This window comes from Carassius gibelio, chromosome A7, assembly GCF_023724105.1.
Source record: "Carassius gibelio isolate Cgi1373 ecotype wild population from Czech Republic chromosome A7, carGib1.2-hapl.c, whole genome shotgun sequence".
NCBI classification, from domain to species: domain Eukaryota; kingdom Metazoa; phylum Chordata; class Actinopteri; order Cypriniformes; family Cyprinidae; genus Carassius; species Carassius gibelio.
The window spans coordinates 38,880,489-38,904,598 of record NC_068377.1 but is presented as its reverse complement, the minus strand read 5'-3'; the positions used below and the strand labels follow the sequence as shown (position 1 = coordinate 38,904,598).

Below are 24,110 nucleotides of genomic sequence, written 5' to 3'. Positions count from 1 at the left end.
AGTGTAAAATATTTCAGGAATTAATTATGTCTTTGGATGCAAGTCAAGTAGCAAAATACACACTGATTACACTGAGTACCTGCATCTTTACACCGATATCCTAGTTTTCAACACATTTGTACTGATGCTCCCAACAGAGACAGTCACAATTAATTCTAGCAAATTCATCAAAGCTTGTTCATCCAGCATGAGCTGTATTATATTATCTTCTTGGAGGCAAGTTAGTAAAATTTGCAACAGAAATGTAGAATACATCACTAAAAACCAGCTAAAAGAATAAGACATGAAATAGGATTTGCTCTGAATACTGAAGCCTGATTTGTTCATGTTCATGGAGCTGAACAAACAAATGATGCTTCAACCCACCAAAAATAGTGGAGCTGGCTGCTATATACAGTATGTCGGCTCTCACTGTAATTTCATCAGAATTTGTCTCCTTCACTGCATAGACTGCGAGCAGCTTGATTTCCTTCTGCGGTTCTGAGGAGGAAGTTGTCACAGATGACTCCATGTCACTGACAACTTCAGATGAAGGGGCGTGGGTGAGTTCTGGAAAAATTCAAACTGATAACTTTGTGAAACAGTCCTGAAACTGATAGATTTATTTTTACTATTATTATTTATTTGTATTATTATTATTAATTATTGTTATTCAATATTGTTATATGCCTATAAGTCACTGTCAAGGTACATTTACAAAATGTATATATTATGGTTCTTAATTATTGCTTAATTTAAAGAAAGTCAAGTATATATATATATTTTTTACTATAGTATGTTGGTATGTTGGACAAAGTCAACAAATTAAAATACCCAACATTTTTATTTTGTTCTAACCCTGGTTTTTGAGACGCTATATAAGCAAACACCCCATACATGTAGCACCACCTTGTGGCCAGTTTTAACAACAACAAAAAAGGTTTCAACATGATTCACCTCTCTTTGAAGCTCTTCTCATCTCTACTTGTTTACTGCCTCAATATCATTCACAACCCAAAACTGCTATAAGTGGGCACATTGGGACGTAGCGTCAGTGCATTTCTAGTTAATCACATGTCACATTAACATATTGACCTCATGATGTCACCATGCTAATTATGGCAACAACAACAACAACAATAAAAATAAATAAATAAAAATGACATAAAATGCTGATGTTCATTTTTAAAAAAGCTGACGAAAAGCAGAAACAAGGGCATCATTACATAAACGTAATGTGTAATGTTTTGAAGTTTGTCACGTAGCAGTTCATATGATCGCTGGATGAAGTGATGTCAAATGATGCGTCTCACTGAAGTCAGGGTTGATCGATCTTCCCCAAGTTCACAGGTCAGAAGTCTTCAACTTTAAGCGCCATTCTAGGTGTTGTTTCCAAGTAGGGGTTTGTGAAATATCTGAAATATTTAGCTTCAAATAAAAAAATTGCCAACAAGGTGTTTTGTACTGAGAATCAAATTTGTAAGAGCATAATAGAATATAGGACAAGCAAGATCTGATGGAGAATGTTTTGAGTTTAGTATCCAATCCCACTGTCAGGGACCAGTAAAGCTCTAATCACCTGTCAGCCCACCGGCTCTGCATTCTTTTGGCTCCACCGAGGCCTGTCTGCCCAAGGACTCCTCCAGGCTCCCTCGTTCATCCAGACAAACCTTGGTCGGTCGTCGCTCAGCTACCCCCATGGACTTCCGGGTGTCCGGCTTCGCCTCGACCCTCCTCCCCTTCGGCTTCACCAGGCTCCTCCCTTCCTCCGGTTTCCCTATCGTCCTCGCTTGCTCCAACGTTGCCCTGGTCAGCCGAATCCCCGGCTCTGCCTCAGGCACATGAGCCAACCGTTCCACCTTGGGCTTCCAGCCCTGTGATGTCGACCTGGTTGGTCGATCTCTCCGCTCCGCTGGGTCCTCCATGTACCCTTGTTCCTCCCACTGTCGGCTCCACCGTGGTATTGGCCTCCTCAAAATTATCCAGGCTCCACGTCCCCGTGGCAGACCCCCACGACATCAGAGGGCAAGGTCCACTGGCATGGACCCTGGAGGGGGTAATGTCAGGGACCAGTCAAGCCCAGTCCCATCACCTGCACGTGCTGACCATTAGGAATCTCATCACAGCACAATATAAAACACTCACCACAGCCCCAGTTCAATGTCAAGCCTCCAACAGGAACAGACCATATGATATTCTCTCCTGACCAACTGATGCACCGCAGATTGTAAGAAGTAATAAAAAGTGTATACTCACCTTTGAAACACTAACCTCTGTGTCATTGTTCTACTGCCCCCAGGACTCCTGAGCATTCCTCCGTTACCTGAAATCCAGCAGTCTCCTGTGTTTCCTCCGAGCTTGCTTGATAGCTTCCGTTTCTGAAAGAGACAAGTATAAGTAGCTGCGACTGTGGTATTGACATATCTGTAAAGGACGTACTCACCTGCTTTCAACCCCGCACTGAGTAATCTGCACCGAACCTGTACTTGAAATCACTGACTACTTACCCTGCACTTGTAATTCTGAAAATAAAAACTGTGTTTGGATTCACTTACCTCTGTATCTCGTCTATATCCTGACAGAAGGCTTGATGCAAACCGCTATGAATCCAAAGCAGCCTGAAGACAGTACTTCCACAAACACCGCTCCCATGCTGGTGTACAACGTCAACTCAGTCTCGTGACCAGCACCCTTCTCTGGCCAGGTGGAGGATTGCAATGAGTTCCTATCGCAATGCTCACTCATCCTTGAACAACACCCCCGTGGAAAGATCCAAAATGTTGTTCATCATTCTGCAGTTATCTGGAGCCGCGTTAAGATGGGCTGAAGCGCTGTGGTTCCAAGAGACTGAGGTCACCTCGTCAGTACAGAATTTCAACAGCCATTTTAAAGTGTTTGGGGATCCTGTAGATGACTCTTCTGACAGTGACCAACTAATACAAATACGTTAAGAGGTTCCGGTCCCGTCTGTTGTTCTTCCTCTGAAATCTCTCTTGTTAAGCCAGAAGAGGCTCCCGATCTCCTGTTAGGCGCCAAAGAGGCTCCTGAACTATCAGATTTCCTGGTCCCATTTCCTCAACTGGTTTTAGCCAGTCCTCTGAATTCATCGGTTCTACTGTTGTTGTCCAGCTCTTTGACTCTGCCTCTGCCGCTAGCTTATTGCGGCTCATCAGCCTCACCTCAGGCTTCCCTTCCACCAGCTCGGGATTGCAGAGCCCGTCTGCCCAAGGACTCCTCCAGGCTCCCTCGTCCATCCAGACAAACCTTGGTCGGTTGTCACTCAGCATCCACCTCGGACTTCCGGGTCTCCGGCCTCGCATCGACCCTCCACCCTTTCGGCTTCACCAGGCTCCTCCCTTCCTCCAGTTTCCCTGTCATCCTCGTTTACTCCATCATCGCCCTGGTCAGCTGAATCCCCGGCTCCACCTCAGGCACACAAGCCAGCTGCTCCATCTTGGGCTTCCAGGCCTGCGATGTCGACCTGGTCCGTCAATCTCTCTGATCCGCTGGTTCCTCCAGGAACCTTGGTTCCGCCTCCGTGGATCAGCATTGGGGTGTCGCCCAGTCCTTCTGTCAAACCTCCCCCCTGGTTCCTCCCACTGTCAGCTCCACCATGGTGTTGGCCTCCTCAAAATTCTCCAGTCTCCACGTCCCTGTGGCAGACCCCCACGAAGTCGCCAAGAAAGATCCGCTGGCGCAGACCCTGGAGGGGTGGGGTAGTGTCAGGGATCAATCAAGCTCTAATCACCCACACCTCATGCTCACCATTAGGAATATCACCACAGCCCTAGTTCAATGTCAATTCTCCAACAGGAACAGACCATATGATGTTGTCTCCTGACCAACAGATGCACCGCAGATTCTAAGACGTAACGTATACTCACCTTTGAAACACTAACCTCTGTGTCATTGTTCTACTGCCCCCAGGACTCCTGAGCATTTCCCCGTTACCTGAAATCCAGTAGTCTCCCGTGTTTCCTCTGAGCTTGCTTGATAGCTTCCGTTTCTGAAAGAGTAAGAGACATATATTAGCGAACTGCGACTATGTAGTATTGACATATCTGTAAAGGACGTACTCACCTGATTTCAACGCCGCACTGAGTGATCTGCACCGGACCTGCACCTGAAATCACTGACGACTTACCCTGCACTTGTGATTCTGAAAATAAACACTGTGTTTGGATTCACTTACCTCTGTCTCTCGTCTATACCCTGTCACCCATGGAGAGCATTCTGGGAGATCCACTGTCCAGTTTCAACTCTCAGCAAAAATGATTAATGTTATCCCTACTCAAAAGCACTATATGATAACTTCCATTTTACAATTTATAGTGAAATCAAATCAATGAAACCAAATGTTTGTTTTAGTAGTAGGGTGATAAAAACCCTAAATGTGCATGTCAGTGTTATTTATATTAATATTTTATATATACATCATCAAGACAGTTTGGCAAAATCTCACATTTCAACTTCTGTAATTCTGAGACTAAATTAACAATGCTATTCATGTGAAACATGACATAATGCAAACTAAACGAAATACAGTTGAAATCGATCCAACCACAAAATTAAAGATCCCTGTTAACATCCTGATCACAAGGTCACACACATTAAGCATTTGATTACATGATAAGAAGTAAATTCAAATTTACAAAAAAAAAAAAAATCTGTTCAGGAACAAATGTTAAAGAACTAATAAACTTGTGAAACTTGAGTGCACTTTAATGAAAAAACACAACTACCACTTAATCAACTAAATCAACCATAATATGAGTGAATGCATGATGCACTAATAATAAGGACTTCCTGTGTTGAAAAAGGATTTATGGATTTATAGTTGAATATGATTAGTATGCATGACCAGTAATCAATGAAACACTTTACAGAGGATGAGTCCAATGTTTTTAGCACCAACAAAAATGAACACTGATCTACATACAGACGAGTTAAAGCACTGTCTCTTCACTTACATTTTAGATTCATAGCAATCTGAATGGACTGATCTAAAGCTCTTTACTCAAAACTGCTACATTTTTTTCTGGATTTCCTGGTATCAGTCAGTCAGATTTAAATTCAATTCTGTGCACATTCATAGTTGCTAAGTCATGAAAATGGCAAACATTTTAAACATTTATTACCATAAATGTTGTCATCTATATACTCCGACTCTCAGTGTGAAAGCCTAATATGGAGACAGATAAATATTTGTCTGTCACTTCACTAAATTGATGGTCAGAACTCATTAATTGACTTTTGCAAAAAGAAATGTATATGAGTTCACTTAAATAAAATACAGTTAGAGCTACAGACACACACACACACACAGAGAGAGAGAATGAGAGAGAAACAAATACTGTGTGAGACCATCACCAAACATTAAAGCAAGCACAATATGACAATAAAGAAATTCACTCATACGATTACTAGCTGATAACATCTAATTGTTTTAGTGGAAAAGTTTAATTATAATAATAATAATAATTATTACTTTCAATCCAATATATATATATATATATATATATATATATATATATATAATAGCACAAGCTTATGTGTCAGGTTGTTATGATATAAAAGTAAATATATCCTAGGAAATGAGAAAATATTAAAAGGAAAATCTATCCTTGTAACAAGTAGTCTGTCTAAATATTGATTTAAGACAGGATGTGTAACAGACACTTTCTGCAGATGCAAAGAATGGAGTAATGATTTTTGTTTGTGTGTGTTTCTTAAAGTAAAGTGTCTAAAAGCTTTAGATCTTAAGTCTTCTTAAGTCGTTGTATTTAATGTTGAAAACACATGTATTGTACTATTCTTTTCCTCTGTTAAAATGTAGAGAGGTTTTGCATTTTTGATGATTACGATGTGTTCATCTCCATGATTATTCAGAAGCCCTGTTGTCCCCAAAGGAGGTATTCAGGCCTTATTATTTGTTATTAAAGAATATACATTCACAAACCACTGTTAATATTAATAGAAAAGCAAGCATACATGAAGCAATTATAGGGATGAAAGAACCTGAGATACTTTGATTTCCTGAGAAACAGACAATACAAACACACACGGGCATCTTCGAGACACCCCACAGAGTGGAGGAGCAGGAGACCTCCTTCTCTTCTGGCCATTTGTTTCATTCTAAATCCCTTCACCCATGCTTCCTTCTACTCAATCTGCTCAAAATTATGACATGAAAATGTCAATGCAAATGAACTAACACTCATGTCTAGTATCATTTGAAATGTCTCATTGCAACTGGTACAATGGCCTCAATCGTACAAAAGTAGATAAGAAGATAATACAGAACCTAAGAGTGAAGAGATATCTTGATTACTGTGATGGGAGTGAAATCTTTTGTAACTATATTATTAAAAACTGTGTAATACAGTGGGTCAGTATTTTTTATTTTCATTTTATTACTTAAAAATTAATACTTTTATAATTAGTACTTTTCATAATAATGTGTTAACTGATAATACTGATAGTACATATTGTGATAAATACTTTCTATTTTAAAAATCCAGTATCACAGGTTATAAAATAAATATTAAGCAGCAAAACTATTACATTGATAATAAATCATCATATTAGAATAATTTCTGAAGGATCATGTGACACTGAAGACAAGAGTAATGATGCTGAAAAATGATGCTCCAACATTAATTTTTCTTAGGGCCTCCAGATGTCTAGAACCGGCCCTGGGCCCTTACACAGCAACACTTGAGAAGAAAGGTCTGAGAATTAGCAATCACACAGTAACTGTACTTTTTTAATTGTTGCATGAATATAATACAATAGGTATCAAAATATATTCTATTTGTGTTCTCTGAATGTAATATGTAACATTATGTGCTGCTCTGGATGTGCTGTTTTGGATCATTTTATATGGACATTGAAAGATTATTGATAGCCTATCTATCATCTACTGTATCATGTCTTGTTGCCCCATTAAAAAAGCTGTTGGATACACTGAAAACCGTGGTATTCTACTGAAGAAGAAGAAGAAAGCACTGGTATCAGCACTGGTATCAGATTGGTATTGGATGATACTCAGAATCTTGGTATTTGACTGGTTCTTAAAAAATAATATCGGTGCATCCCTAGATATTTTTAAAAGGTGCTTTAAACCTGAATCAACGAACTGAACTAACAAATATTGCTACAAGTGTGATCATATAATATCATATAATAATTGCTGTTAACAATGTTCATCGTCTGGCTGACTACGTCTTGTATTAGTTTTTCTGAAAAATCCTTTCATATGCACATAAACTGACAATCACCACTTATAAGCTACTACTAAATATTGTAGAAACGTAATTTTCTGTAAAGTTGTTTTGTAATGATTTGTACCGTAAAAATCACTATACAAATAAGCTTGAATTGAACTGAATTGAATTTACTGTATTTTGAACTATGCATTCATTGTGTTGTGTTTAAGGATTAACAAAATAATAGATAATGTTCTGGGAGAAAATAATGTCCAGGCCAAAAACGTCATATTCCTGCAAAATACATTGCATAATGAAAACAACACTAAACCAGTAAATGTACACAACCAGAGAAATTAAAGAACTCTGTCTACACTGAATACATAATTGATCAGAAGATGATCACACTTAAAGTGTCTGATTACAAACAACAAAGTATGGCATTAGATATCCTACGGTTATGGTTTCTGTTTACAGCAAATACATCAACTGATAAAATGTATAACTTGTGCACAATGCACTTTGGATAAAAGCATCTGCAAAACGTGTAAATGTATCTAAAATAATCTTTTCTGATTCTGATACTGATATTTGAAGACCACACCACTGGCAGTGAATCAATATGACCTAAGCACATATCAGTGCATGCATCTCTACACACAGCTCTAGAGAAAACCTTAATGTCATCATCCAGCTCAGTTGAGTTCAATTTTCATCCAATAGTGTCTGTGCAATCAAGTTGATAATATTGACAAATATCAAGTGTCCCCAACTGAGCAAGCCAAGAGGTGACAATGGCAAAGAACCCAAACCCAAATATGAAATTGTTTTGTGTGTAAACCAGGTCAAAGTGATGGGTCTTTAATTTAGATTTAAAATGACAGTGTCTGCCTCCAAAACAGCTCTAGGAAGACTGTCTGAATGCTAAATAGTAAAAGGAGCTAGTACTACAGGGCTAAACCTTTTGGGGCTTTAATTATAAGTAATAAGCAATATTTAAAAATGTATTTGTTGTTCAATATGGAGCTAGGGCAGAGTTGACAGAACCGGGCTAATATGGTCATACTTCCTGGTTCTAGTAAAAACTCTGCTGCTGCATTTTGGACTAGCTGTAGTTTGTTTATTAAATGCACAGAGCAACCACCCAATCAGTCATTACATGGGGAAGTTGTGACCTAGTGGTTAGAGAGTTTGACTCCTAACCCTAGGGTTGTGGGTTCAAATCTCGGACTGGCAATACTACGACTTTTGTGCCCTTGAGCAAGGTATCGAACCCACAGCTGCTCCCCAGGTGCCGCAGCATAAAAGGCTGCCCACTGCCATGTGTTTGTGGATGCAGAGCACAAATTCTGAGTATGGGTCACCATACTTGGCTGAATGTCATGTCACTTTCACTTTTTTTTCAATAATCTGACCTTGAGGTGATGAACGCATTAATTGATGCTTCTGCATTTGACATTTAGAACATATGCTAGATATATGCAAAAGAGAAAAATGCAGTATTACAAATGTTAGAAACATGGTTTTCAAATGAAGAATTGCTATCAAATAGCACACCTAGGTTCCTAACTGATGACTGAGAATTAACAGAGCAGACATCAAGCATTAGACAGTATTCTAGGTTACTACATGCAGAGGTTTTTGGTCAGTAATTAACAACTCCTTTTTTCTTTCTTTTTTATTCAGAATTTAGTAATAGAAAATTACTAGTAATCCAATTTTGTATATCTAATGCACTCTGTTAGCTTTGTGAATTGGTATGTTTCATCAGGCTGTGAAGAAGTATAAAGCTGAGTATCATCAACAGTGAAACAGTATTTCCCAACAGTATAATGTGCAGGGTGCAACGGTCCTAGTACTGAGCCATGTGGAACTCCATACTGGATTGTGACTGATATAATACCTCTTTCATTTACTGCTACAAACTAATAACTGTCAGATAAGTATGACTTCAACCATGCCAATATAATCCTAAAAATATACCAACATAATATTTGAGGTTATTCAAAAGAATGTTGTTGTTGATGGTGTCAAAAGCAGCGCTAATAACATCCTGACTTAACATGAGGATTACGTTTATGGGGCAATGTTCCAAATTATGTACTGTATGTAATTGTCTCTTATCAGAATAAAGGCTTACAGAAGTGAGGGACACTTTTGTAATAGGTCCATTTAATGTTGAATATTCATATATCAGATACCGCATTTGGTTGGGAGGGACTTATTCAGCAATAAATAAACATAATGTCTGAGCACACACTTATTCAACTAGTCTCTCTTCATAGACTGCTGGTGTGTATTCATTGTAATATCTACAATAGCACATTTTTTGGTTTGTAATTTTTTGTGAGGGCATAATATTCATCATGTGAATAATATATTGGATAAATTATAAATCTAACAATTGTTTAGAAACTAAAATGTATAATATAAAATGTATTATTTTCTTTAAAAGCAGATAACTGCAGAATTTTGAAGGTCTTCTGTGAGGCTGATACATTGACGGATTCCAGGTGAGTGAAATGTTTATGCACTCTCTACAGCAGGTCAAATTATAATTGGAATGAAAAATAAAATAAAATTATGACAGTATTTAAAAAAAAATATATATTATAAATTAGCTACATTTGTTTCATAAAACTGTCAACTGATCAAAGTTGTAACAAAGCTCTTTGTTGAAAAAAAGACTTAAAGTAGCTGTGCTACTATTCTTTAATCATGTTTCCTATCACAAAACTGACAGTTTTATTAGGTGACAATTGATCAAACTATCCACTGGGCTATATGCCATTTCTTTGTGTTAATGAGAATGATAAATTATTCCTTCATATGCTGAGGTGATGTAATGTGTTTTCTTAATCAGGATGGCCATACGTGTTATTTTGTTACTAACACTTTTTACTGGGCTGTGTGTTGCTAATTTGAAAGGTATGTTTAGAAAAAAATATTAGTAAAACAGATTTAAAAATCTGTAATCATTGTGTGTCTTCATATTACATATCAATCAGAATAAATTATTAAAATTGAATGGTCATTGAAACCTTGTGATTGATTCACTTTTTTTTTTTTTTCATCGACTGTGTAGGGAATCTTGCTTTTAATGCCAGGGTGGTGCAGTCCTCCTTAGGAAACTCACAGGGAGCTGCTGAACACGCAGTAGACGGAAACAGAGATGCAAATTACGTGAAGGGCTCATGCACCCTCACTAAAGCGGAGTTTAACCCATGGTGGAGAGCTGACCTTGGAAACGTCTACAGTATAAGCAATGTTTCTATCACTAATCGTGGAGACTGTTGCAAAGAACGACTCCGAGGAGCTCAGATTCGCATTGGTAACAGTCTGGAGAACAACGGAAACAACAATGAGCTGTAAGAAATGTTTCAAATGTTTAATCCTCTTGCAATATTTATAATGTTTTGTCTAACAAAACGGGAGGCAAAATTGTACCTGCTCCATAAACCAACCACTCAGTGAGCCGCTGTCATTGAGTGTCAATTGTACTTTAACTTTTTTGTGATTAGACATTTATTAGTTTAGACCACTGTTTATTATAGCAGTGTGATATAAAACATGAACAATAATTTATGAATAGTCTTTTTATTTCAGTATGTTGAATTGATTTTTAGGCATGTGTTTAGGGCATGTGGTTTTCACTTTTACACTGTTCTTTATGTATTTCTAGGGCTGCAACTGTTCTTACTGTTCCTAATGGCACAGTAACATTTGTGTTTGAGCCGGTTAACGGACGATATGTCAACATATTTTTACCTGGGAACGATGAAATCCTTACTCTGTGTGAAGTCGAGGTGTTTGCAGGTGAGGGATAAAGAGAGAACACAACTCTGTGATAGAATGTGTTTATGTACTGACTAATGTGTGTATTATATTAACAGAAAAGGACAAACCATTGTACACTTGTGGTCCAAGTGAGTGCTCTTCATTTCTTTGAATGATTCCAGTAACATATCTATGAGACCTGTGCTGGCCAAATTAGTCAAAATGAGCACATTTTCAAAAATGAGTTCTCTTATTCACACTATACATTAAAATACCTAAATACCTTCAAAATGATATAAAACTTATATATCATATGTTATAATGAAATATATATATATATATATATATATATATATATATATATATATATATATATATATATGTAATGTTAAACAGGGAATCTTGCTCTTGGAGGCAAAGCTGTTCAGTCCACTACAAACAGTGGATTAGGAGTTGCTCAAAATGCTATCGATGGTAACAGACAGTCAATTCAAGCGCTCGGGTCATGCAGTGTGACTAACGGGGACAAGGACCCCTGGTGGAGAGTTGACCTGCTGGACGTCTACAGGGTAACCAGGGTTAGCATCACTAATCGTGGAGACTGCTGTGAAAAGAGGATCGAGGGTGTTCAGATCCGTATCGGAAACAGCCTGGAGAATAACGGCAACAATAATCTCCTGTAAGTGCTGTCTCTGTCTCTTAACACTTATACAAACAAATTGAGAAAATTAGTAAGATAAAAATTACTTTGAAGAAATCATTTTAATACAACATTGCCTTTTATAGAAGTATATCTGATACGCCCCTCTCTTTTTCTCTGTTCCTCTGTACAGGGTTGTGACTGTTGGGCCCATCCCACTCGGAGACACAAAAACATTTGAGTTTAAGCCTGTTAGCGGGCGATACGTCAACCTTATTGTGCCTGGACGCAATGAATACCTCACTCTGTGTGAAGTTGAGGTTTATGCAGGTGAGAGATAAAAGGAGAGAGAAGGTGTTGTGTAGAAATATGAATGTGTATATATACATATATATATATATATATATATATACATGTGTGTGTGTGTGTGTGTGTGTGTGTGTGTGTGTAATATGTAATATTAATGATTTTATTTTATTTTATTCTGATTTCATTTCCAGATTAAGTGACAGTCCACCGATCCTCTGACACTACTGTTTTCTGAGCAATACTATTATTGCACTTTTTTTTAATTGTTATCATTTTACTTATGCACCTTTATCCTTCCTCCAGGGGCTTTTGTATTTACACCCTTAACACCCTCATCTTATTCTTTATCTTTGCTTTCTACATTAATAAATTACTACAGCATTGCATGTTGTATTGAATGTGTCTGAATCAAAAAATAATTTGGATGTTTACAGTGAAGAGATTAAGAAAAGTACTCATGTAGCTATAAAAAACACATTCCCACTCATTTGACAGAAGATATGCACAGATGATTGGACTTCTGTGTGATGAATAATGTTCTAGTTTTTTAAAAATAGGCAAAGGAAAACCATAAATTAATAGGTCTGCAAATTTATGCTAAAGCTCTTAAGGATGCAGAAAAAGTTGTGTAAGGCAACAAACACTTTTTAGCACTTTCAAATGACAATTTAAATGAAAAAAAAAGGTGGGAAAAAAAACCATACTCAGAATTTGTGCTCTGCATTTAACCCATCCAAAGTGCACACACACACACACCCGGAGCAGTGTTCATCATTTAGCAGTTGGGGGTTCGATGCCTTGCTCAAGGGCACCTAAATCGTGTTATTGCTGGCCCAAGATTCAAACCCACAACCCTAGGATTAGGGGTCAAACTCTCTAACCACTGGGCCACGACTTACCCACGAATTAAATGTATTTATATAAATGAACGTACATATGCACACAAACAAATTTTTATTTATATTTATTATATAAGTATATTATGTAAAGTTTCGTGTTCCGAATCCAAATGCATTTTGTCAAATGAAATTAAATTAAACATATCTTCTAATGACTGTAGAAGGCAGGATCTAAAAGGGATAGTTCACCCCAAAAAATTCAAATTTCCTGTAGATTAACTGTAGTTGTAGGTGAATTCATTTATTTATTTTTTGAGTAGAACATTAAAGAAGATTTTTAGCTGAAACCGTGCTCCTTGCAAGTCAGCAACTACCGGTTTTGAAAATAATATTAATAATAAAGTATATCATGCAACACAAAATGAATACCCATGGCTTCTATATTGATCTTATGAAGAGAAATAATCATCTGTGCAAGAGATTGAACTTTATTTAAAACATTATTCATTGTAAACAGAGCTTCAGGCAAATGGGCCGGAGTGATGTCCGGTTCATGAACAAATCATTATTTTGAAGTGATTCTTTTTATTGAAAGAATCAGTTGACCAAGTCGGACTGAACCGTCTGGAACCATTTGTGCTTCAACCAGCACAGATCTACAAGTTACTCAATCAAAACTCACTTTCAGACATCCAACAGTCACTCTGACTGTGATGAATGAACTAAGTCAGAGCTCCAGATCCTCCAACAGTCACTGAACTGAAGAAACAGTTAAACTCAGACCGAAGACTGATGAATCGCTGATAGGTACATGCATGAACCGAGCACTTGAATGAAGGGCCAAATTAAAAAAAAAGAACATAAGGATACAGAGCAAACATAAGCGAATAACCTATGCTAGTCAAGGATAATAGAGTTTATTTGTGTGGGTGTACTTTATTAGTACCTGATTGTCATTCTTTGATTCTAGTATTACAGAGTGTTGACAACAATGTGTGCTATAAACCTCCAGACACAAAATGTAGGTAAGCTTACCCTGGTCTGATTAATCTGTATCATCCTTATTTATTTATTTATTTATTTATTTAGTTATTTATTTATTTATTTAGTTATTTATTTATTTATTTTATTATTATTATTATTATTATTATTATTATTATTATTATTATTTTTTTTTTTTTTTTTTTGTAGATAGCCAGTGTTGCAGCCTCCACAGTCCAATCAATAAAAGAATCATAGTCTGAAGTAGTTTAAGTCTTTGGTTCTTTTAAGTGTGCTGATTTTTGGCTCAGATTTAACAAAAACCCACAAATTCACATCTTAACAAATTAGAATATGGTGACATGTAAATCAGCTAATCAACTTAAAAACCCTGCAAAAATTTCCTGAGCCCTAAAAATGGTTGCCCAGTTACTAGGCTACAAAATCATGGGGAAGACAAAGTCCAGAAGACTTCACAAGGAGGGTAAGCCACAAACATTCATTGCCAAAGAAGCTGGCTGTTCACAGAGTGCTGTATCCAAGCATGTTAACAGAAAGTTGAGTGGTGGAACAAGTGTGGAAGAACAAGATGCACAATCAACTGAGAGAACCGCAGTCTTATGAAGATTGTCAAGCAAAATCGATTCAAGAATTGGAGTGAACTTCACAAGGAATGAACTGAGGCTGAGGTCAAGGCATCAAGAGCCACCACACACAGACGTGTCAAGGAATTTTCTGAACCACAGACAATGTTAGAGGTGTCTTACCTGGGCTAGGGTGAAGGAGAACTGGACTGTTGCCTAGTGGTCCAAAGTCCTTTTTTCACATGAGAGCAAGTTTTGTTTCATTTGGAAACCAAGGTCCTAGAGTCTGGAGGAAGCATGGAGAAGCTCATAGCCCAAGTTGCTTAAAGTCCAGTGTTAAGTTTTCACTCTGTGATGATTTGGGGTGCAATGTCATCTGCTGGTGTTGGTCCATGTGTTTTTTGAAAACCAAAGTCACTGCACCCGTTTACCAAGACATTTTGGAGCACTTCATGCTTCCTTCAGCTGACCAGCTTTTTGAAAATGTTGATTTAATTTTCCAGCAGGAGGCTTACATTTGTCATTAAATGAATGCTTAATTAAACAATTAATTAGAAGACTGTAGGCTGTGTTTAGTTTTTCAAGAAACAGTTCATTTAGAACTGTTAATCATAACATAAATAACAAACACAAACATGACTATTTATCCATTTAAACATCAATTTGAGTACCTGCATCTTTACCCGGAGATCCTAGTTTTCAACACATTTGTACTGATGCTCCCAACAAAGACTTTGGCAAATCATTCTAGCAAATTCAACTTGTTCATCCAGCTAGAACTGTAAAATATTATCTGCTTGGTTGCAAGTCAGTAAAGTTTGCAATAAAAATGTAGAATACATAAAAAAACAACTAAAGAATAAGACATGAAATAGGATTTGCTCTGAATACTGAACCCTGTTCATGTTGATGGAGCTGAACAAACAAATGATGCTTCAACCCACCAAACATAGTGGAGCTGGCTGCTATATACAGTGGGTACGGAAAGTATTTAGACCCCCTTAAATTTTTCACTCTGTTATATTGCAGCCATTTGCTAAAATCATTTTTAGTTATTTTTTTCCACCTTAATTAACACACAGCACTTCATATTGACAGAAAAACACAGAATTGTTGACATTTTTGCAGATTTGTTAAAAAAAGAAAAACTGAAATATCACATGGTCCTAAGTATTCAGACCCTTTGCTATGACACTCATATATTTAACACAGGTGCTGTCCATTTCTTCTGACCATCCTTGAGATAGTTCTACACCTTCATTTGAGTCCAGTTGGGTTTGATTATACTGATTGGATTTGATTATGAAAGCCACACACCTGTCTATATACTGTAAGACCTTACAGCTCACAGTGCATTTCAGAGCAAATGAGAATCAGGAGGTCAAAGGAACTGCCTGAAGAGCTCAGAGACAGAGTTGTGGCAAGGCACAGATCTGGCCAAGGTTGCAAAAACATTTTCTGTCGCACTTAAGGTTCCTAAGAACACAGTGGCCTCCATAATCCCTAAATGGAAAACATTTGGGATGACCAGAACCCTTCCTAGAGCTGCCCGTCTGGCCAAACTGAGCTATCGGGGGAGAAGAGCCTTGGTGAGAGAGGTAAAGAAGAACCCAAAGATCATTGTGGCTGAGCTCCAGAGATGCAGTCGGGAGGTGGGAGAAAGTTGTAGAAAGTCATCCATCATTGCAGCCCTCCACCAGTCGAGGCAGAGTGGCCCGACGGAAGCCTCTCCTCAGTGCAAGTCACATGAAAGCCCCCATGGAGTTTGCTAAAAAACGCCTGAAGGATTCTCTGGTCTGATGAGACCAACATATAACTTTTTGGCCTTAATTCTAAGCGGTATGTATGGAGAAAACCAAACCTCACCTGTCCAATACAGTCCCAACAGTGAAGCATGGTGGTGGCAGCATCATGCTGTGCACTCTAAAAACTGCTGGGTTGAAAACAACCCAATTTGGGTTATTTTGACAACAAAGGGACGAACCCAGCGCTGGGTTGTTTTAACCCAACCAGTTGGGTTATCATATTTAACCCAGCATGCTGGGTTGCCTTTTTTATGGTTTAAAATGACTATATTGCAGGGTTTAAAAAAAACAGAGCGGGTGTTTTTTATCACTGTATTTCAGAAGGAAAACTACTGTATTTAGAAAATGTTCGATATCATTTCGCATGTGCTTGATAAGGCAGCGTTTGTGAGCTCAGCACGGCTCTGCAGCCGTTACCGGAGAAACCTACCTCTCCCGCTCTTAGCGCCTCCTGCTGGCAGAAAATAAACTCGCAGAGTGCAGCCATGTGGGGAAACAATGCATTTCTACGTTAAAATTAACCCAAATTGAGCTAGGCATTAAACCTACAAATGTTGTTCATTTTAAATATCACTTTTACACACAAATAATAATTACCAAAAGGAAAATATTTATTAAAAACAAGAGAAAAGTCAAAAAGTAACATGTTAGAAGAAATGCAGAAAAGGATGGCATTAACAGCTACAGAGTTCATAAACAAAGCATTGAACATTTGATGAATATAACTTAAGATCAAATTGGACTTTGTTCAATTGTATATATTGTATAAAAATATACGAAAACACATACAATAAATTTACAATTAGTTAGGTTTTTTTTCCAACTATTCTGGCATGACAGTACACAAATAAATCACAACATTAACTTTGATATTATAACATTTAACAGACGCATGTGTGTGTGTGTGTGTGTGTGTGTGTGTATGTGTGTGTGTGTGTGTGTGTGTGTGTGTGTGTGTGTGTGTAAGAATGTGAGCAGGTGTATGAATGACAGAGTGTAAACTCTTCTACTAAACAACACAGAAAAAGCATTTAACTTTTTTTTTTTTTACAAATTATACACTTACAGTTTGTTTCATAGTCCATGAATACAGATCATGCATCACGGTCAATTTTCATGATCTCTTTAGCATAACTGATGTAATCATGAAGAAACCCCATCAGCACAGCATCTGACTTCTTCTACATCATCCAGGGCAACGTCCTCCTTTAAAACCAACGCTGCATCAGTTTAGGGGAAAGAAGATTCTCCTCTCTGACCAGCATTCATCCCAGTCACCGCCTGTTCTTCATCAGTGGCCTAAGAGAAACACATTTGAAAAAATTAAACATTTAATTAAACTATCCATTTTCAGGTAGAGGTGTATTCACATCCGTAAGGATAGGTAAATAATCGGTTTTAAAGTTTCAACACTTGTGTGGTTGTTTAATGTCTCAGTCCACCACAGCGCTCCAGAATGCTATAATGGCAGCACTAGTGTGAGGACATGCGATATTGTTTGAATAAATATTGCTTTCAGAAAGCTTCTTTACTGAAACATTAAAACAGACATGACATTCACATACCTCACAATATTCATGTACATGGAGGGCTGCTCTTCAAACCGTTAGTTCACCAAATAATTAAAATATTTATAATTTACTCTCCTCATGTTTTTCCAGACTCATACAAAATCTGCTAATTTTTTGGAAAACGTATGAATATATTTAATATTCTCTTTTTGTGTCCTCCATTGCTGGTCTGGGAGACCAGTATTTTATTTTGAACATACATGTTTGATATCATATAATTTAAGATGTATTCATATATAAATATCAGAATTTACTTCTACAATAACTCTATATTTATGAAGCTTGAAAATACTGATTATCTAAACTATAAATGGATTAACAAATATTATGAGAAAACTAAAAATATATTAATTTATGTTGTAAAGACAGACAAAAGTCTTATAGGTTTGGAATGACTTGAGGGCAAGTAAATTATTTTTTGTGTGAACTTTACCTCTAAGAGCGAAGACCAAGAATAATGACTCTCCAAATCAGACAACTCCAAAGTTGGTTTGAGTTCTGCAATAAAAAACACAGACATCAATGGTCTTAATGAAATGAGCACGTAATCACACTGTTGTTGCATCAAAATGTGAAGTAAACCGGCAGGAGACAACAGAAAAATTTATTTTCTAAAAATAACTTACATAAAATCTCAAAGGAATGATGCTCTCCCATGTCTCTTGCTTTTAACATCTACAAAAACAAAAAACAAACATTATTTTACTCTTAGTAAAAAAACAACAACTGATAACATGAAATTATGAAGTTTACTTGCCTTAAACGATCTTTCCCTCTCTTCAGAAGAAGCTGAGAAAACCACCTCCTCACACAAGCAGACTTGTGTGTCCTTAACTCCAGTAAGTTTGAGTTCTGCAAAGAGGGGCATCAATGGTTTCAATAAAATATTAACATATACATACATACATATATAAAATCACACTGTTTTTGCATCAAAATGTGAAGTTAACAGGCAGGACACAACAGAAACATTAATTTTCTAAAAAAAAAAGTAATAATAATTTAACTTACATCAGTCTCAAAAGAATGAAGTTATCTTGTTTCTGGATTTCAACATCTAAAAAAAACACACACATTATTTTAGTCTTAGTAAAAATAAAGATAACTTGATGTTATTCTGAAGTTTACTCTCCTTAAACCGTCTGTCCCTCTCTTCAGAAGAACACCTCCTCCTCATCCTCACACAGGTCTGTGACTCCTCACACAAACAGCTTCTGTGTCTTTAACTGTCAGCGCGAGGACAATGAAGACAGGAGCTCGACAAGAAATATTACATGTAAAACATACTTTTAACAGTTACCACTTCAACAGCCTCAAAATAATTATGCTAGTCTTTAACTACACAATGCCGTTTCCTTTAGGAGACAAACATACATTCAGTTTAACCGCGAAAAAAAAAGACAAATTCACATGAGCGTAACCGTGACCATAACCGTCTGTTAACGCCTCAAAGAGAACAGATAATGTAAAATCTTATGTAAATATGACAAAATACATTCACAGACGTTATATTAAAAGTACATCCTCCGTTCAGTAACGTTACATGAGGCAGTTAAGACCTCCGTGTCCGAGGCGAAAACCGCATCCGTTTTTTTATATATATATAACGTTAAGCTCCTTTGTTTCCGCCTTTCATACAACCGGGTAAACAATAAAAGATAACTTTACATTTTGAATATTTAACGTTACTTACCATAGTCTTTCACTCGCTTCTTGCTTCTATCACGCTGAGAAAATGGCGGCCGCTCGCACTGGAGACGTACGATTTTGACGTGACGTGCGTGCTCTCCTTCACGTCCGCGTCCTCAACCCACCCCGCTGGGTTAAAAAAGAGAGTTATTTTCAACCCAAACTTGGGTTAAAACATCCCAAAGTCCTATCCAACGGCCTCAACCCAGCAGTTGGGTTGAAAAAACAACCCAGCGTTTTTTAGAGTGTGGGGGTGTTGTTCAGCTGCAGGAACAGGACGACTGGTTGCAATTGAGGGAAAGTCGGATGCGATCAAGTACAGGGATATCCTGGACAAAAACCTTCTCCAGAGTGCTCAGGACCTCAGAATGGGTCGAAGGTTCACCTTCCAACAAGACAATGACCCTAAGCACACAGCTAAAATAATGAAGGAGTGGCTTCACAATAACTCTGTGACTGTTCTTGAATGGCCCAGCCAGAGCCCTGACTTAAACCCAATTGAGCATCTCTGGAGATACCTGAAAATGGCTGTCCACCGACCCTTACTATCCAACCTGACAGAACTGCAGAGGATCTGCAAGGAGGAATGGCAGAGGATCCCCAAATAAAGGTGTGAAAAAACTTGTTGCATTTTTCCCCAAAAGACTCATGGCTGTATTAGATCAAAAGGGAGCTTCTACTAAATACTGACCATGTGATATTTCAGTTTTTCTTTTTTTAATAAGTGTGCAAAAATGTCAACAATTCTGTGTTTTTCTGTCAATATGGGGTGCTGTGTGTACATTAATGAGGAGAAAAATGAACTTACATGATTTTAGCAAATGGCTACAATATGACAAAGAGTGAATTTTAATTTAAGGGTGTTATGAATACTTTCCGTACCCACTGTACATCGACTCATCGAGAATTGTCTCCTTCAGTGCATAGATTGCGAGCAGCTTGATTTCCTTCTGCGTTTCTGAGGAGGAAGTTGTCACAGATGACTCCATGTCATTGACAACTTCAGATGCAGAGGAGTGGGTGAGTTCCGTTAAAGATCCTGACACCCTTCCCTCCGACACTACCAACATGGCCCAACATTGAGGTGATCCATATTCTGACAAATAGTTGGCTCCAGAAGAGCCTGCCCACAGCCTCCTTGACTAATGGTGCATTTCAGGCCAAGCTTCTATGCACAAAGGAAGAGTTTCGACACATTCTACGTATTTTGCAAAGTTAATATAAGCCAAAGCATTATGTTCTATAAAAAATTCAAATATAACAATTTTGGTAGATTTACCAAGCTAATAACCATGAAAACATGTCTTTACAATCCATAAAAAGGGTTTATATGGTATTTTATCATAGTAAGATCACAGGATTGCAGTCACTATGTAATGGAAGAGTTTATTTTAATAAACTTTCTGCTAAAGATCTATTCTATTGACAAAGCATGCAACTAATTTTCATTAAAACAGACATATACATAATTAATATAATTATATATTAATATAATTTATATTATATCTAAAAATCTGGTCGATTGATAAAGCTATGTCTCAGGTCACATGTGACTTATGGATCACCTTTTCACAGGCGTCCAATCCCAGCTGACTTCTGGAAAAGCGGAATTAACCAATGTCATTTGAGAATACAGTTAAAACAGCAGGTCCTGCCCCACGGCAGCCAAAAATAATAGTGTTCGTGCAAATAAAAACCAAGTAGGTGAAAAAAATATGGAGCGCTAGAATGAGTGGGATGATCGCGCATCCTCACCTGCGAGGGCTTGCCTGCGCGAGTGTTTAAATAGAGCTAACAGGCTCCCATTTCCTCATGTGTGGATCTATATCCTCTCACGGAAGCAATTTACTGTGGGCGTAAATATAACTGGTGCACTCAGTTTTTTTTTTTTTTTTTTTGGAATAGATTTTCCGGCTTAGATGCCTTTTCCACAAGATGCCTCCACACCATTAAATGATCAGTATTTTCTGATTTGTGTGAGGATGAGGATCCCTCTTCTTGTAATGTGTTGTCAGTGTAACCTTTCTGCATTAGCTGCTGGATGAGGGGTGCACCACTTCCATGCCAAAAGTACTTTATACGTGACAGATATCACTGCAAATCATAGCCTCTCTCACTGGATAGTAGATATAGCCTTGGCTTATGCCTCTGCAGGTTTACAGTGTCCTATACGAGAAAGGGCTAACTCAACCAGGGGAATAGCCTCCTCCTGGGCCTGGTTCAGCAGGATTTTGATTGGTGATATCTGTGCGGCCTCCGGCCGGTCGTCGCTGTCCACATTCGCCAGGATTTATAACTTGGACATCCCTGCCCTCCAGTTAGGGATTTTGTCCACTTAATAATAATACAAATATTAATAATAATGTTAAACTATAAAGTATTTATTAATTGTTCATGTGATCCAGCTTGTCTTTCTCAGTCTGGGCTCTTCTTTCTGATTGGTTAATAGTGTCATATTTACCACACAGCTCTTAAAAGGACAATTTACACTATTTTGAGACTTAGCAATTCAGTGTTATCAGCTGTATAATAGTAATTTTCATCTTTAAGACACATAAGTAAACTGATAACTTTTTGAAACAGTCCTGAAACTGATTTTTCTTTTTACTATTCTTAATATTAATTATTGCTATTCAATATTATTATTTGCCTATAAGTCAGTGTCAATGTACATTTACAGTTCATGGTTCCTAACATCATCCTTAAAAATATTGCTTAATTTAAATGATGTCAATTTGATAACTTTTGTTTACTAATGTTAGTCTGTTGGGCAAAGTCAACAAATTTAAATACTTAACATTTTTTATTTTGTTCCAACTCTTGTTTTTGAGATTCTATATAAGCAAACACTCCAGTTTTAACAACAACAAAAAGGTTTCAATATGATTCACCTCTCGCTGAAACTCTTCTAATCTCTACTTGTTTACTGCCTCATCATCACAGTGCGTTTACATAATCAATATCATAAAAAAATTGCAGATTTTAATTGTTTTCCAGGTAATGGACTAGATGATGGAGGAGTGATGGAATGAAGAAGAATTAACTGGGAGTAACGAGGATCACCTCAAGTTTAATTAATTTAGCTGTTCATGTTCAGTTGATACAGGTCAGCTGATCTTTCAGGGTTACAACACAACACTGGTATAAATAGGCACATAGGGAGCATCAGTGAACTTCTAGTTAATCACACATCACATTAACATATTGACCTCATGATGTCACCATGCTAATTATGGCAACAACAACAACAAAAAAGATAAAATAAATAAATAAAAATGACATAGAATGCTGCAGTTCATTTTGAACACAGCTGACGAAAAGCTAAAATTAAGGCACCATTACATAAACTTAATGTGTAATGTTTTGAAGTTTGTCACGTAGTGATTCAAATCATCATTGGATGAAGTGATGTCAAATGATGCATCTCACTGAAGTCAGGGTTGATCGATCTGCCCCGAGTTCAAAGGTCAGAAGTCTGACTTCAAGTGGCATTCTTGATGAAGAAATATCTGAATTATTTTGCTTCTAATCAAAAATTGGCATTTTCAAAATCACTTATATCTGCCAATATTAAAACTGGATTTTTTAAGGATGATTGAAATGCATTTCTAAAGTCTAGAAAAGGCTGCATGGTGTGCATTGTTCCAATCTTATGTTTACAGAGCACTACATTTCTTCTTTATTCACTGAGAGAAAGAGAAAGTAGACACAACCAAAAACTGGCTAGTGTAACTGCACAAATGAAAGAGGATCGTTTACGCATAGCACACACTCTTTATTCTGACATAAGAGAACCACACAGTAGTATTTGAGTATTTTTTCCTTTTCTTCATGGCAAGTGTTGTGATACGAGAACATAAATAATAATAATATTATTTTGAAATCGAAATGTTAGTATATCATGACACTGAACTGTACCAGAATTCTAGCAAAATCTTGTTAAGATGCAAAAGAACGTCACTTACAAAGTGTTTTGTACATTTGTAAAAGCTTAATATAATATAGGACAAGCAAGATCTGATGGAGAATGTTCTGAGTTTAGTTTCCAATCCCACGCAGAGCATTCTTTGTAATCCACTGTCCAGTTTCAGCTGTCAGCAAAAATTATTCATTTTATCCCTAGTCAAAAGTACTATAAGATAACTTCCATTTTAAAATTTATAGTGAAATCATTTAAATAAAATCACTTAAATATTTCAAATAAATAAACTGATCAAGAAGCAAAAGTATTTGGAGTGTTTTAAGTTTCATATTCTAACAAATATTTTATAAATTTGTATTTGCCCATAAGTTTGTCTCTGTAATGTTTTTTAGTAGTAGGGGGATAAAAACCCTAAATGTGCAGGTCAGTGTCACTTATATGAGTATATTATCTATACACTATCTAGATATTTTGGCAAAATCTCACATCTCAACTTCTGTAATTTTGAGACTAAATTAACAATGCTATTCATGTGAAACATGACATAATGCAAACTAAACTAAATACAGTTGAAATTGATCCAACCACAAAATTAAAGATCCCTGTTAACATCCTGATCACAAGGTCACACACATTAAGCATTTGATTACATGATAAAAAGCAAATTCAAATTCTTAATCAAATTCTGTTCAGAAACTAATGACAAGGAACTAATAAACTTATGAAACTTGAGTGCACTTTATATAAAAGCATTTGCAAAATGTGAAAATGTAATAATTAAATTAATCTTTTCACATTTTTTTACT

At 37.0% G+C, this 24,110-nt stretch overlaps 1 protein-coding gene and 1 long non-coding RNA gene across 2 annotated transcripts; one reads left to right on the top strand and one right to left on the bottom strand.

Moving 5' to 3' along the window:
* Positions 1 to 10,815: 10,815 nt before the first annotated feature.
* LOC128017546 (fucolectin-1-like) lies at positions 10,816 to 11,945 on the top strand. Its single transcript, XM_052602949.1, has 4 exons — positions 10,816 to 10,826; positions 10,870 to 11,003; positions 11,385 to 11,643; positions 11,798 to 11,945. The coding sequence occupies exons 1-4, from the start codon at positions 10,816 to 10,818 to the stop codon at positions 11,943 to 11,945; spliced, it is 552 nt and encodes a 183-aa protein (XP_052458909.1).
* A 4,416-nt stretch (positions 11,946 to 16,361) lies between these two features.
* Positions 16,362 to 18,370, bottom strand: LOC128017831 (uncharacterized). Its single transcript, XR_008184527.1, has 3 exons — positions 18,320 to 18,370; positions 18,127 to 18,191; positions 16,362 to 17,421 (listed from the first exon to the last, which is right to left on the bottom strand). It is a non-coding gene; the product is annotated as an uncharacterized LOC128017831 (long non-coding RNA).
* Between the last annotated feature and the right edge of the window lie 5,740 nt (positions 18,371 to 24,110).